This window comes from Sander vitreus, chromosome 1 (genome assembly GCF_031162955.1).
Source record: "Sander vitreus isolate 19-12246 chromosome 1, sanVit1, whole genome shotgun sequence".
In the NCBI taxonomy this organism is placed as follows: Eukaryota; Metazoa; Chordata; class Actinopteri; order Perciformes; family Percidae; genus Sander; species Sander vitreus.
In genome coordinates, this window is record NC_135855.1 from 23,350,989 (window position 1) to 23,365,042 (window position 14,054).

Genomic DNA, 14,054 nt, shown 5'->3' on the forward strand with positions numbered 1-14,054 from the left:
GAGTTGTGAAACTCTTGCACACTGCCAAACACTAAGCCCTACCAGCCCCCCTTACTTGTCTGACAGCCCCTCTCTCCAATTCACACTGATTTCTGTTGTATGCCTTTCCTTCCTTGTTCCACTTACCACTCAGAGTAACAGCGGTTTGAGGTAGGACACTATAGCGCAATGCCCTGCAGGCAACTACTGACGCAAAGAGGGTAACCGGGGTTTAGGGTCATGACTGTGTTGACTGAGGAGGTGTTATAAGAGCCCATGCAGAATTTAAATACTTCCTTTAGAGTGAAGCCTTTTATTACGTGTACATCACTTGTTCCGAATCATATTATTCATACAAGAGCTTCTCTTTGAGCAATTAAAATGATGCATTTCATGAGCCCTATGTTGTCATCTGCTGGCACTTTCTGTGTGTGTGTGTGTGTGTCTGTATGTGTATGTGCATGTGCATGTGCATGTGCATGTGAAAGGAGAGAATGGGCTGTCTCCCAGGATGTGCAGCAAGCGCTTTATTAGAGCGGTAGTACCAGTAAATCAGAGCTCAGCTCTTCCTGGAACTGCTGCAACCTTTCCCACTGAGCACTATTACTGAACAATCATAGGCTAGCCATGATAATTAGCAGAGTATCTATCCTTCCAACCCCATCCCTCTCTCCTGTCTGTCTCTCCATCCTTCTCTTACCCCTCCTCTTCTTAGAAAAATCTGGTGGGTAAGCGTGTAAGGCCAGACGCCCACTAAATGTCATTTCGCCAGAGGACATGTACCTGCTGTCATTTTTGTCTTGACGTTGGCCAGCGTAACAATTTGGGCTCATCTGTCTGAACGGGCTATAAGACCACCAAAAAATATGAAGCATGATTGTTACATCCCAGAAGAATTTAGGAGCTCGGTAGGTGAATTAGATATTGAGGTGCCAACCCTGTCACAGTAGAAACAACAAGATACCATAATAATCCTGAAGATGTGTAAAAATCTCATCTGGGACACCAAAATCAGACACCATGTCATCTAGTGGGCACTTGTCCTAAATCTAAGTCAGCAGTACTATTAAATAGTCCATGAGGATTGGAGTCAATCCTGGTAGTTATGATCATTAATGGGAAGAGGTCAAAACATTTTGCATTCCTGAGTCTGAGAAGCCAGTGCTTCTGCTGAGAAGGATCATCAGTGAACCACCTTAATGCCTTTTCATGTAACCACTAATCCCTTCATTTACATTACTACCTCCTTTCCTCTATTATGTTTGATTGTGATTATTTGCTCTTTGCAAAGTGTAGAGATTTTCTTTCCTCAGTGTTCATTGTTTCTTTTGGATTGCACTGAAGGGTAAAATAAGAGCAGTAACTCCATCCAAGATACAGTATTGTGTTTGTTAAACACGGCAAGCTGCTGGGCTCCACTTAACACTATGTTAGTGCAGTTAAAGATGCAGAACATATGATCAAAAGCCTTGTTCTCAAAGGGTACGGAGCAGACAGTGGATGTGACTGTGTGTGTAAGGTTGAGAGAGAGATAGGTGACAAGTTTGTATAGTTATGTGTGTGCTCAATGAAGAAGGACCAGGACAGAGGGTGGGGTGTTAGGACTTTCTTGGTTAAAGATCCCCCATTTGATAGTGACGGCACTTTCTCCCTTTCTTTCCATGGCCAAGCGGCATCTGGAGTGGATTTTGTGCTAGCAGACACCGAGGAACATGATTACATTCGGCTAACTGCGCTCTAAACTGATTATGCGTGTGCCAAGCTAATGGACTACATTTGCAAGAGGAAAAATAACATCCAATCAATCTCAATTACCGCCGATTGCACCGGCCCCCGAGACAAGGAAGGTAGCCAGCTAACTCCCCATGCTCCTCCCCTTTCCCCCCAACCCTTGACTGGAAGCTGAGGCCTGTGGCTGGGCCTGGTCAGGCCCCACCCTTTCTGTCTGGCCAGAGCAGCCAGGGCCTGGGAGCTGGATTAGCTCCACTCATCTCACCTCCACACTCACACATAGCCAAGCCCTGAGGCCTACTGCTGGTGGGATAAGGGCTATCATATTCACATATTATGTACATGGCTAATTGTAAAACGAGAATGGAAGCTGGGTTTGTTCAAGATCAAGAGAGTCTCAGGGGAGAGCTAGGTATTCTAAAAACATACAGTACACAAACTAACATTTAGGTTATCCGGGTATTGCAACAGAATCCATCTGTTTGTGTTTAGGAGTGACCGTTACTAGGAGCAGATTGGTGACCATCACGCTATCATCAGAGCCACTATAATCCCTACGGTCCATCGGAAAAAGAGAAGGTGAAAGTTATCTTCAGAGCACAGGGGTGTGTTGGCAGAACACACAGTGCTCATGGGTATGTCTCAACTGAGAACACAGTACACAGGGAAAACGGCATCACCCCCCACTGTGTGGTGATTCGTGTGGTCAGGATGACTTGCAGGATCTTTCTGTGGTCTTTTGGAACATTCCAATAGTTGGGGTAGTGGGGGTGATATTTTTAGAAAGCCCTAATATGGGCCACATACCACAGACTCTCAAATTATCCCATCCAGCTTAGCCCTCAGTTTAAACCTTCCTTTTTAATTCCAGTAATTACAGGCTCCAATTTATATGGAGCTGTGCACACAAAGGGCCTGTTTAATGCAAACCAGTTTGATTTGGGTGAAGTGTCCCAAGCATCTCCCACATCATACAGCCTGTTTATGCTGACTTGATGATTTATTTTCTCCCAAAAAAGCTTAAAAATGGTGCTATTTGCATCGGATTTCATTGGGGAAGAATAAATGATTGGTGATTTTCCTTTTTTCGTCTTTGCATAATATACCAAGTTGGGTTTACAGGCTTGTGGGCCACTGTGGGTTTCTGCTTGTCAGTATCTCTACCAGGACAGTAAATCAAATGCAGTATGAAGACTGTGACATTGTCAAGTGGGGAGCCTGTGCTGCCAAAGAGACCTCACAACCATGTTCTTGTTGTCCACTAATCACATTTGTGAGTCTTAAATATTGTAATAATTCTTGTCAACTCCAGAACATCTCTGTTTTTGAGTAGTGTCTGCGATGAGCAGAGTTTATGAGGACCACGGTTTTCTCAGGCAGCAGGTAATTTTTGGACAAATGCACACACTCTTACTGGGAAGATCAATTGGTTTTAAGAAATATGGAGCCATCTTAAGAGGCTTAAGTCATAAAAAATGATCATGCCTGGATGTGTTGTACATATTTAATCCCCCACAGCCTGAGCTGCAGTATGACACATGTCTCTTCTCTCTTAAAAACGTGTGCGGAAAAAGAGAGAGGAGAAAAAAAATTATGTTTCTCTTTTGCCTATCGGGCTCACAGCAAAGCAGAAAGCACAATGATAATGTAATATAAATTGTACCCTATGCTGCGAGACAAAACAAGTCTCCCTCCAAAAGGTGTGAGAAAGAAAGAGAGAGCATGCCAGAGCATATGTCTATTTTGGTCTAATGTGAGACTGTCATAGGAATGTGGGCCAGTAAGTGCAGCAGCTAAAGCCAGGAGAGGACGACCATGGGCTGGAAAAAAAAAAAAAAAACTGAAGGAAAATGGGCTATACGCTTCTGCTGTCTCACAACTGACTCCACACATTTGTAAAGTATGTTGCATATTTGAATCCGTATTGAATACCCTGTGCATCTGAAAATGTTCCTGTGGTCCTCTCGCTTGTCCTGGTGAAAACTGCATATTCTCCACTCAACACCTCCTGTGTCCCCTGGCCCCTTTAATAGCTGTACTAGGAGCCCTACATCATACCTTTCCCACAAAACATGTTCTCTCTTTTGCTAGGATTTCAGTAGAAAGGCTTTGTGGACAGGAAACAGGTCTGTCATGCCAGTGGTTCTGAGGATCCACTCAAAAATCCTGGATGATTTTCAAATAGACAGCCTTTTTGAGGCAGTTTAAATGGACCACTTCACCTTAGTTTTAAATGTGATTAAAAACACCATGCTTGAAGCAGCACATTTTTCACATGCCTTTTAGTGCCTCCTTTCCAAAAGAAGTCATACTGTAATATATTAAGATACCAAAAGTGACAAGCAATAGAGCTGTTTAAATACTTCTTCCTGTTTAATTTTTAATAGTCAAACACTTGACAATGGAGTGGACGTATTATATACAAAAGGCACATTACAGTGGTATATGTTAGATTGGTGTGTATGTAGGCTAACAGGGAGTGTACGTTGTCACTGTTTGTATGCGTTTTGTATGTATGTGGGCGTGCATGCGCAGCTATGCCAGTTTGGGTTAAGCGCAGAGTGGCCAAAGCCGCAGACACACAGGATAGGTACCTAAGTGGAATCAGGCCTGTTAGATTTATGGCCATTTGTTCGGAGAGTGTTCATCCATTGGCTATTATGGAATGATTAGAGGAGAAGGTGAAGCTCCAAGTCCAGCAAAAATCAATACGGCTGTCGAGAACGATTCAGTCTTTCCCACTCCGAGGAGTATTAGCACCAAACCTCTGTCTCCTCACACTTCTTCATTCGTCTCCTAGTGATTCCCCTCCAAACCAGCCTCACCTGCCATGTTCTTCTCATGGTAGCACTGAGGCCCTGCTTATATATGACTACTTGGAAGGCAAGAGTTACACAACAAGGCTATTATTCATGCCTTGGGAGAACGGCTAGTTTAGTGGTTAGAGTATCATGTTAGCGGGAAGAGGATTAAGGACATATTTTGCCATTTGTGAAAAACTCATCAAAGTTTAATAATAATATAATAATAAATACTCCCAAATATGACACAGACATACTACTTCTCTCTGTAATATTAGAACACCTCAAATAGTGCAATAATATAGACCTATTCTACCTATGCACATGCTCTTTCCCCCCCATTTATGTATATATTCAGTAATGATATGAAAATTGTGATACACTGTCATAACAAGGTTGAGTGGTGGGTGTGATAAAGGAGTTTGAGGACCACTAACCTTGTAGAGTTTGAGGCTAGCCTCATGGCGGGTATTGACAGTGTGCATCCTCAGCTTCTCCAGGCTGTTAGTGTAGTAATCGCAGGCATTGCACTTCAGGTGCACTGGGTTGCCTATGGCCACACATTTCAGGCGCCATTCATTGCCTTTGCCCCCTTCTTTGATGTGGGCCACAAGCTGGTACTTTTGCACATGCTTATCTGTCTTGCAGTGCAGCTGGAAGTTGGCCTTAAGCTGAGTGGTGTAGTGGCACAACTTGCACTGGTGAGAGTCACCCACCACAGCACGCCACTCCTCCTCCGGTAGGCTGCGTTCAGCTCCCATATGCATGCCAAGCACATCAAGGTTGTCAGTGGTGAAGCGGTTGCATACAGCACACTGAAAGAGCTTAAGGGAGGGGTCACTGGATTGCGATAGACTTTCTCCCAGGGTCATCAGTTCTTCGGACACCAACTGCCCACCGCCCAGCCGCACGTCCATAGGGATCTCCCCACCTACTAGAATGCGCGGGGAACACAAAGACAGACAAAAAGAAAGAGGAAGAGGAGAGAAATGTTTTTAGATGGCTGCAAACATAAACTTATCATGTTGTTAGACATATTCAAAGCTTACACTCTTTATCAGAGTTCAGTTTTTAAAGACCACTTTAACCCTTAGTAATTTACTTTATGATGTATACATCATTATTTTATTATTTTTGAGTTAGCACGCAGTGTTTTCTAAAGGAAGTCATACTTCGCACACTCTCTGAATGAATAGCATCTCAGGTAAAGTAAAGCTGTTTAACTTTGGAAAAGTATACTCTGTTGGTATGATGTTGCATGGAGGACAATGTGCATGTATGTATTTATGGACCGATAGCTATCCTTGCTTTGAGTTGAGAAAAAACAAAGCCTGGACTTTTTTCATAAGGACCAAAACCTCACACTGCCAGAGAATGAACGTACACATTGCCCTGTTTGGGCTGGTGCACTTTCATGGCCTGTCTGTAAATCAACTCCAGAGGCCATGAGCTCCACAGAAAAAGCAAGTGATTTTATCATTACTGAAGAACTAAGGAGTTCCTAAGCACACATTACTGTAAATCAAAACCATCACCCTTGTTCACTGAATAATAAAATAAAAAGAAATCCACTTCTCTGCTTGGATTGTTCTGCTTCTTTCACTCCAGATTGCCTCTAAATCAATATGGACATCTAAAAGATTAATTCTGGTTGGTACTGAGTCTAAACGATAAAGAGGGGGAAAAACACAGCAAGTACATATGATACCATACCAACCACAGAACTAATGTCTGTACAGTCTGGGAAAGCTGACTTTAAAAAGGAACGCTAAAAATATGAGGTAAGAGCAGCCAGAGTTTTTGCCTTTGCTTGCTGATCTTTAATCGTTCACTGCCCAGACAGAGCATGCAGGCCTGACCCTGCCTGGCTTTACACTAAATTAATTCCAGCAGCTCCTTTTTATTTATTGCTGCAGTATGCAGCCTGCTCTTGGACTTTTCTCCATTACCTGAGTTTTTATAGCCAGGAGAGGGAGACCTTTGAGAAGCCCTCTGAAATCACTCACAGACCCAGCTCCCCAGTCATGGCGTCTTACATTCTCTTACAAATACAGAGATGCACACACATGCCCAATCGCTATCCCAGTCCTGTCTTTTCCTGCACCTTGAATCTCTAATGTCTACCTGGAACTCATGCTCCATTACTAAGCAGATTCAATGATTTACTACAGACCTGGATCATGTTCCTGGTTGTAGACCATTGGGCCAAGATTCAAATTTGTAGCTTTGCACCTGTTTTACATAGTTTTTATTATATATATTAGGGCTGTCAGCATTAACGTGTTAATCACGTACTAATATGTACTTAAAAACAGTTCTGAAATGCAAATGTGATAAAACATGCGATTAACTATAGAAATTCAACGATTAATCGCGATTAAGAAAATGTAATCGTTTGACAGCCCTAATATATATATATATATATATATGATTGCTAGTGCTATGTGAAACTTTAAAAATCTTAACGCAAAAGTCAAAAATCCACAGTGAGAGTATGAAAGTGCACCCTCTCACTTTAGCTGCTTGGTCTGAGATCTCCTTGTGATGGCAGATTCCATCAACAGATTATCATATCATATCGTATCATACTGTAGAGTTAATATCAGAGTGTTTGTGTATGATGGCTTAAGAGTTCCTTAAAGTTTAACTGAGGATGTCACCACTGTAGTTTATGGGCCCAGACTGTGTCATCATTGCCTCCCTTGTAACATGCTTATTACAGCTCACCTCACAGGAAAATGAACCAGATGGCAGAAGAGGGAAAATTAGACACAAGACAAGAATTAGTCACAGCAATCAATTCTTGTTTGTGTCTTTGAACTGGCGACAGTTGGAGACAAGTCTGTACAAACTGTGGGGTTGTAGCTGGCCCGCCAAATACTTTGCTATGCTGCTGAATTACCCATGCTGAGCCTTCTAACCTCCCATCTTTGACCAAGATAAAATTTATAGCTGCAATTACAAAGTTAAAAAAAATGGAGAACTCCAGTGGTAAAGTTCTGCAGCAGTTTGGTAATAATGACAAAAAAGCTGGCTGCCTGAGGGGGAGGGCAAGGAGAAGACAAAATAGAAGTTTGGCCCGCTAACTCACCTTTTGTGAGCAAAAGTGGGTATCACAAAGTGAACTTCAGAATTCTGTTAAAGTCACATCAATACAGTGTCACTTAGAGTAGATATCTTGTCAAGGAAAAACAAATTACCTCTGGGCTTGGCATAATTATAGCTAAATGTACAGCCTACATTTAGGCATACTGGTGCAGTAGAAGGTTTTACTATGGATGTGAGATTAAGGCATTGAGCATATTCCTACTGTCATGAAGACTATTATCATGTACACTATCAGTAAGGACATATGAAAAGGGTCTGGGGTAAGCCCCCCCCCCCCCCTGTTGTAAACTTGTCTCAAATGGATTATCTTTCTTTCAACTCTCTCTTTATATTTCCGTGACACTCTGCTTGTAAAATGAGAGACTGATGTCAAGTTCACCAGGACAGGCATACCTTAGGGCATATAAAAGAAAGGCAGCCGCCAAAAGTAAAAAGTGGTGATATACCTAGCATACATAGCAGTGGAGAGGGGCAAAATGTAGATATTCTTGTTCATTATTTTGTGTGTTTTTACCAGAATAAAAAGGGAATGGCATCAACGTTCTGTGGTCCTGTAAATTGATAAATTAGGAATCAAGATCAAGTTGTACTGAAACTGATTCTACATAAAAGAAATATCTCTGAACTGTACTTTGTGATTTTGTGGCAACTAGGGGTGTTTCTGAGAGCAAAAGAGAAGCAACAATTGGGGCTCACCAAGTGCAGGGGCCAGGGCAGCCATGTTGGGATCCAGGTGAAAGCTCCCCATCAGGAACTGGGCCTCAGCCCCAGCTGGGTCGATCTTGAGGCCAGGTGGAAGGCTCATGTTCTGGGTCAGGTAATATTGGTAGAGCTCAGCCTCAGAAGGTGAAGGCATGGCTCCCAAGCCAAGTCGGCCATGCTGCATCTGAGTCACATTCTGCTGGAGCAGCATCATGTTGTGCATGTGCTTCTCGCTGGTCATGTGAATACGCAGGTTCCGTGCCACATTGGTCTCGTAGTCACATACCTCACACCGCCAAGTAGGTTTGCTCTTCGGCTTGGTCGGGGAGGGGGCCCCACACGATACAGCCATATGAGTGGAGGACTGTGCAGGATGGTGGTGAGGAGGGTGATGGCTACTGGCCTGGGTCACTGAGGGGACAGCCACCACTCCTCCTGGGGTATGTCCAAACACCTGCTCCTGCCCAGTGCCAATGGTGCCTCCATTCTGTAGTGTCTGCATGTTGTTCAGGTGCTTGTCCGACTGCATGTGGATACTTAGGTTGCCCTTTGTGGTAGTTGAGTAGTTACACACCTAGATAATATAATAAGACATTTCAATATCAGTTCACATATTACATAAGCCTAAATGGCTCAACAACATAAAAACAACTTCAATTGCAACCCCCAAAAAAATCAAGCATTGCCACATTTCTTTGCTACATACCTCACACCGGAAGGGCTTGTATCCACAGGTATAGCTTTCTCCACGAGCCAGACGAGGGTGGCTCTGACCACTGGTGCAGTAAGAACAGGAGCCTCCAGAGTCTGGGTGCTTCTCTTTCATGTGGGCCTCCAACGTCTGCTGGTACTTGTAATGCCAATTGCATTTTGGACACTTGAGTGTCTTGCATGAGTTGCGTGAATGCATCATGGTCATGTGACCACCCAAGGAACGTGAAGAACCCAAAACAGTGTCACATTTAGGGCATTCTACCCCACTTCCTCCGCTGCCACCAGGCCCATGGTTCTGTGAACACTCACCCATCCCTGTTATGTCACAGGAGCCCCCTGGGAAGAGGTTCGAGTGGCCTTGAGATGAAGGGTGGAGGTGATGATGATGGTGGTGCATGTGGTGATGGTGCAGAAGGGCTCCATTTTCCTCCTCTCCATCTGCCGAGCAATCATTTGGTTCTGGAGCTGTGGCACTATCTCGATTGGCACTTTCATCAGCAGCAGCATTGGAGGACAGAGGAGAGGAGGAAGTGCCAGCAGTGTCATCATCGCTCCTTCTGACGGCAGCTGCCGCCATTGCCGTGGGAACAGTGGGTCCCTGGCAGTTAAAGCTCAGAGGGAGCTCTGAGGTCCTCCCCCCATCGTCTGCAGCTAAACCCACTTTCTTGACAGAGGAGGAAGTGGAAGCAGGGTCTTTGCTGTTGAGTGTGGAACTGACTGCAGAGGTGCAGGCAGAAGGCTGGAGAGCGCTACTAGGCATTAATAAAGGAGATTTGGAAATGCTTTGGTTTGAGACAGCTGGTTCCCCCACTTCACCCCCGCCGCTGCTACTGTTACCACCACAGGCCTCTGCAGTGCTTTCTGCCTCCACCTCGTCTTCGTCCTCCCCTAATAACAGTTCCTCTTCTTCTTCCGAGCCCCCCATCTGGCTCAATAGGTTTTCATGTCCCTCATTGTCCCCATCCTCACCCTTGCATGCCAACTCTTTCCCAGCAGGCTCCTCTGTTCTCCCTCCCTGATTGAGCAGGGCACTGGAGTCTTTGGCAGAGCCTGGGGATGAGGTAAGAGAGGATGCTTTGGGAATGCTCAGCCCTCCAAGAGAAAGCACTGAGCTTAGCGGGGTTTGTTGCTGCTGCTGTTGGTGGAGGCCAGAGTCAGAGTCTTTGTTGAGAAGGCTCTCACTGTCCCTGCTGCCGCTTCCAGGCTCCAAATGGACACCACTAAATGTACCATAGAAGCTCTGGCCAGAGTTAATGGGGAGCAGGGTAGGTGGCAGAGGAGTGCTCTTATTTTTTGGTTCCAGGAAACTGATGAGGGGCTCTTTGTCCTTCCCAATGCCCTGGATGATGGCAGATGCCTGTTTGTCTGCTAGCAGCTGCCGCTCGTCCTCACACAGTGTCATGCGGTGATCATGGACAGCATGAGTGGCAAAGGAACGCGCATAGCCAAAGGACAGCTTGCAGAGAAAACACATGAAAATGGGCTTACCCTTGCCATATAGGGCTAGCCCATCAAATTTGGAGAAATCCACGTTGTTGGGAACATCTTTGGATACACAGGACTTCTTGGCAGACCCATCGCTGTTCAGGTAATCCTTGTTGCTTTTGTGCCGCACATCGAAGACACGGAAACTGTGCAGGACAGGGCTGAAGCCTGCCATGGTTGAGGTATTGGGAAAACCTTGGTCTGAATTGCCAAACCACTTCCCGAAGGACGAGGCTATGTGAAACGTGTTGATGATGTGAGGGTAGACTGAGGATGAAGTCCCAGCAGGTTCCCCCGGTTTTCCTCCACTGGTGAGAGAGTTTGTGGGTAGCAGGTTGGGTACCATGCCCCCACCACTTTGGATCAACTGACTGAGGCTCTCTACGATGTAGGCTGAGCCATCTGGCTGGTAGACTATCTCTCCAGCCAGGTTCTCCACATCACTACTCTCCTCTTCCTCTTCCTCCTCTCCTTCCTCACTCCCACTCTCAGGTGCTCCCTGCTGTCGTGAGGGCTGATGTCGCAAAAGACTGGGCATACCTCCTCCCCCTGTAGCCATCTGCACCCCAGGAAATGGTTGAAGACTTGGGAAACAGCTGTCAATCTCCATTTCATCTAAGTCCTCAGATTCTTCCTCTTCTCCACAGCTTACTCCCTCTTGCTCTTCTTCCTCAAGACCCTCTCTTCTAGGATGCAGCTGGCCTGTGGCAGAGCTATCACGGTGGGCCTGGGGTGATGTCTGATTTGGCTGCTGCTGCTGGGACTGTAGTTCTCTCACCCCGTCATGAGGTGCACTGGGGTTTTGGGGTTGAGAAGGGTAGGGAGCAGAGAGAGACAGGGGGTCCAGGGAAGGGGCCTGGTTAGTGCAAGGGACCTGTGAGCTAGAGTGATCGTTCCAGGGCTGTGGTGGTTGCTGCTGCTGGGAGGAGCCGAGCCCATCGTCTGTCCCAGAAACCACAGGAGACTCACAGCTGTCCATGCTGATGCCTACATGAGGCGTTCATCGCATCCAGGCCTGCAGAGACACAAATTGGGTGAGATAAGAGGTTATTGCTGTATTTAGGATGTTAACATAGACACATATACATAAGCACACACAACTCATCATTTACTATGCAAATTATGAAAACGTAAATGTCTATATTTTCCAAAACATAATTACGTCTATTAAGAAAAGATCAGATACAGAAAATATAAAAGAGACCTTAGGAACCTTAATAGAAGAAAATCAAATGTATAGAGCATTGGGTGAGAGACAAAAGTCTGAGATATAATTGGAAAAAATGACACCATGCTCATTACACTAGATTAGGTACTTAAACACAATACCTGAGACAAGCACTAATAAGCCATCCATGATTCATCTTCCTGCCATATCAGGAAGGTACCATCTTTTATCTTCACCTTCCAAACAACACCCCTAATCTTATATTCTGCAAATCCTACATCCGTTTTTAATTAACTTGCAGTCAGAAAAAAGGAGAAACAGGCTAACTTAATGGATCAAATAGATTCCTTCTGAGATAATTAGACACTGAGAAGCCACCCATCAGCACATTGTACATTTACATAACTGGAAGAAAAGGGAAAACTGCATTTAAAAAAATAAATTCTTAACAGTATCACCATTATCGCTCCATCTTTAAGTTGTGTACATATAAGTAGAATATAATACATGCACTATTGATATAGATGTGTATGAACTTTAACAAGAGCAATAAAAGGCCGTTTTTTCTGAGAGCCCAAAATACATAAGCTGGGTTGGGACTTCACTGCAGCTGTGTTTAGATCTTGCATCCAATAACCTCTACGCTCAGCCTGGTTTCAAACACTCCAGCCATCCTCCGCCTCTAAAATAATAAATGGCAGCTGAGCTTTCGGGAGCTGGCCATGCCCCGAGCATCTGAGAGGCCCAACACAGGCTGAGATTTAGAGCACAGAAGAGATAAAATGATAGCGCAAGATACTGCTGAGCTAATAATTTTATTAAAGGGATACAGCCAGCATTGATTAAAGGGGGCAATCGGGCTGAAACCAATAACTCTGGGCTGCCCTTTAACCCACCAGTACTGAATATTAAATGAGCAAAGTTTCCCGGCACCAAGCAATGTCCCCGTTGATTAGCACATTCACTGCTTGCACTTGATTTATTTACTTATTTACTTAGGGATGCAAATTTCAGCTGTGATCAGAATGGAGTCTACCCCCACACCCTAACATATTAACCACTGAGGGAGAGGAGGGATTGATAATGTCTGTCTGCCTCTTCATGAATGTCTGATGAAGCTCGCCTCCCACACAACATACCTGAAACCTCTCTAGTCTATGTGCACTCAAGCTACAAAAATGATGGACTTCCTTTTTAAAGATGTGCTTTTGTATTTAAACTTCAGAATCAGCAACAGCAGGCCAGAAGAGCATATTGTGGGCAAAATAACAATACAAAAAGAAGCACTATAATGATAAATCAATGACTTTGGTTATATTTACAATATGACTGCAAAGACGATGTAGATGTTATTGTCATAAATACCCGGGGACAGACGTTTCCTGTCAGTATGATCCAGCTGATTGTTTTGTTTACACACCACAGAAGCTAACCCTGATGGCCCCTGACTTGCTTTGCATATACAATGAAAGATATTAGACTTGCTGGCTTATTAACAAGATTGCTTTATACAACCAGACATGATTTAGAGATGGTTGCCATATTGAGTGAGGGGATACTAGCCCTACTGGTCTGTATTTATTATCTGCTCCATTAATAAGAGTCTATGAGCTCAACAGCCATTTCACACAAATGGACTGAGGGCAGCGAGAGTAATGGAAGCACAAAAATATGCCACATGTCAAACAGACAGTGATTCCTCAAACTAAAAGCATGTGGATAAACTGCACAATATGAAATGGAAAAAAGCAGAAAAGGTGACTTGTCTAAAATGATTGCCTCAAAAGAAAAGTCTCCATGTGTCCTGTCTGAGCATGGAGTGTTTCACACTTTGTTCCTGTAATCTATTCCATCAGCCCCTCCTCCAGATTCCACTGCCTGTCTCGACCAGGCCTGAGAAACCCTAGGCCCACATGCACAACTACTAGTTAAGATTGTTAGTTCACAATGACCTCGAAAGTTCTCTACTCTCATCTTTGCATGGTCTTGGGTCTGAACAGAGGGGCTACAGTGTACTGTAGTGAGTGTATGTACTCATCCATTCCTATTATTGTTGTAAGATACCTGAAGCAATTAGCAGTAGACAGGATAACACGATGACTCTTGATCAGTGCTGGAGCTCTGAGCCAGCTTGGTGTGTCCACTGCTTACAGAAAACAGGATTGCCCTTTAAACTCAAGATGGTGTAATTCAATAACCTGCAGTGGTTACTGATGAGCAATGGGATTGTCTGGAGTCGGCAAGTCGCAGATGGGCCAACTGATATAACGCTGTTTGTCTCTCGGAGGTCTGCCTGGCTCAGTGACACCTGTTTAAAGCAGGAAAAGCTTTAATCTCTGGGAGGCACTAAACAAGTCGGGGAGACA

The 14,054-nt window shown here is 44.5% G+C and overlaps 1 protein-coding gene across 5 annotated transcripts in view; it reads right to left on the reverse strand.

Moving 5' to 3' along the window:
* Positions 1–14,054, reverse strand: part of zfhx3b (zinc finger homeobox 3b) — a 140,197-nt gene that overhangs the window by 82,681 nt on the left and 43,462 nt on the right. For all 5 annotated transcript variants that reach the window (XM_078248778.1, XM_078248769.1, XM_078248745.1 and 2 more), the window contains exons 2-4: positions 9,028–11,535; positions 8,316–8,895; positions 4,949–5,445 (exon numbers count right to left, since the gene is read on the reverse strand). In XM_078248778.1, the coding sequence (XP_078104904.1) occupies positions 4,949–5,445; positions 8,316–8,895; positions 9,028–11,499 (3,549 nt within the window). In that variant the 5' untranslated portion in view covers positions 11,500–11,535. The remainder of the gene's footprint in view (positions 1–4,948; positions 5,446–8,315; positions 8,896–9,027; positions 11,536–14,054) is intronic.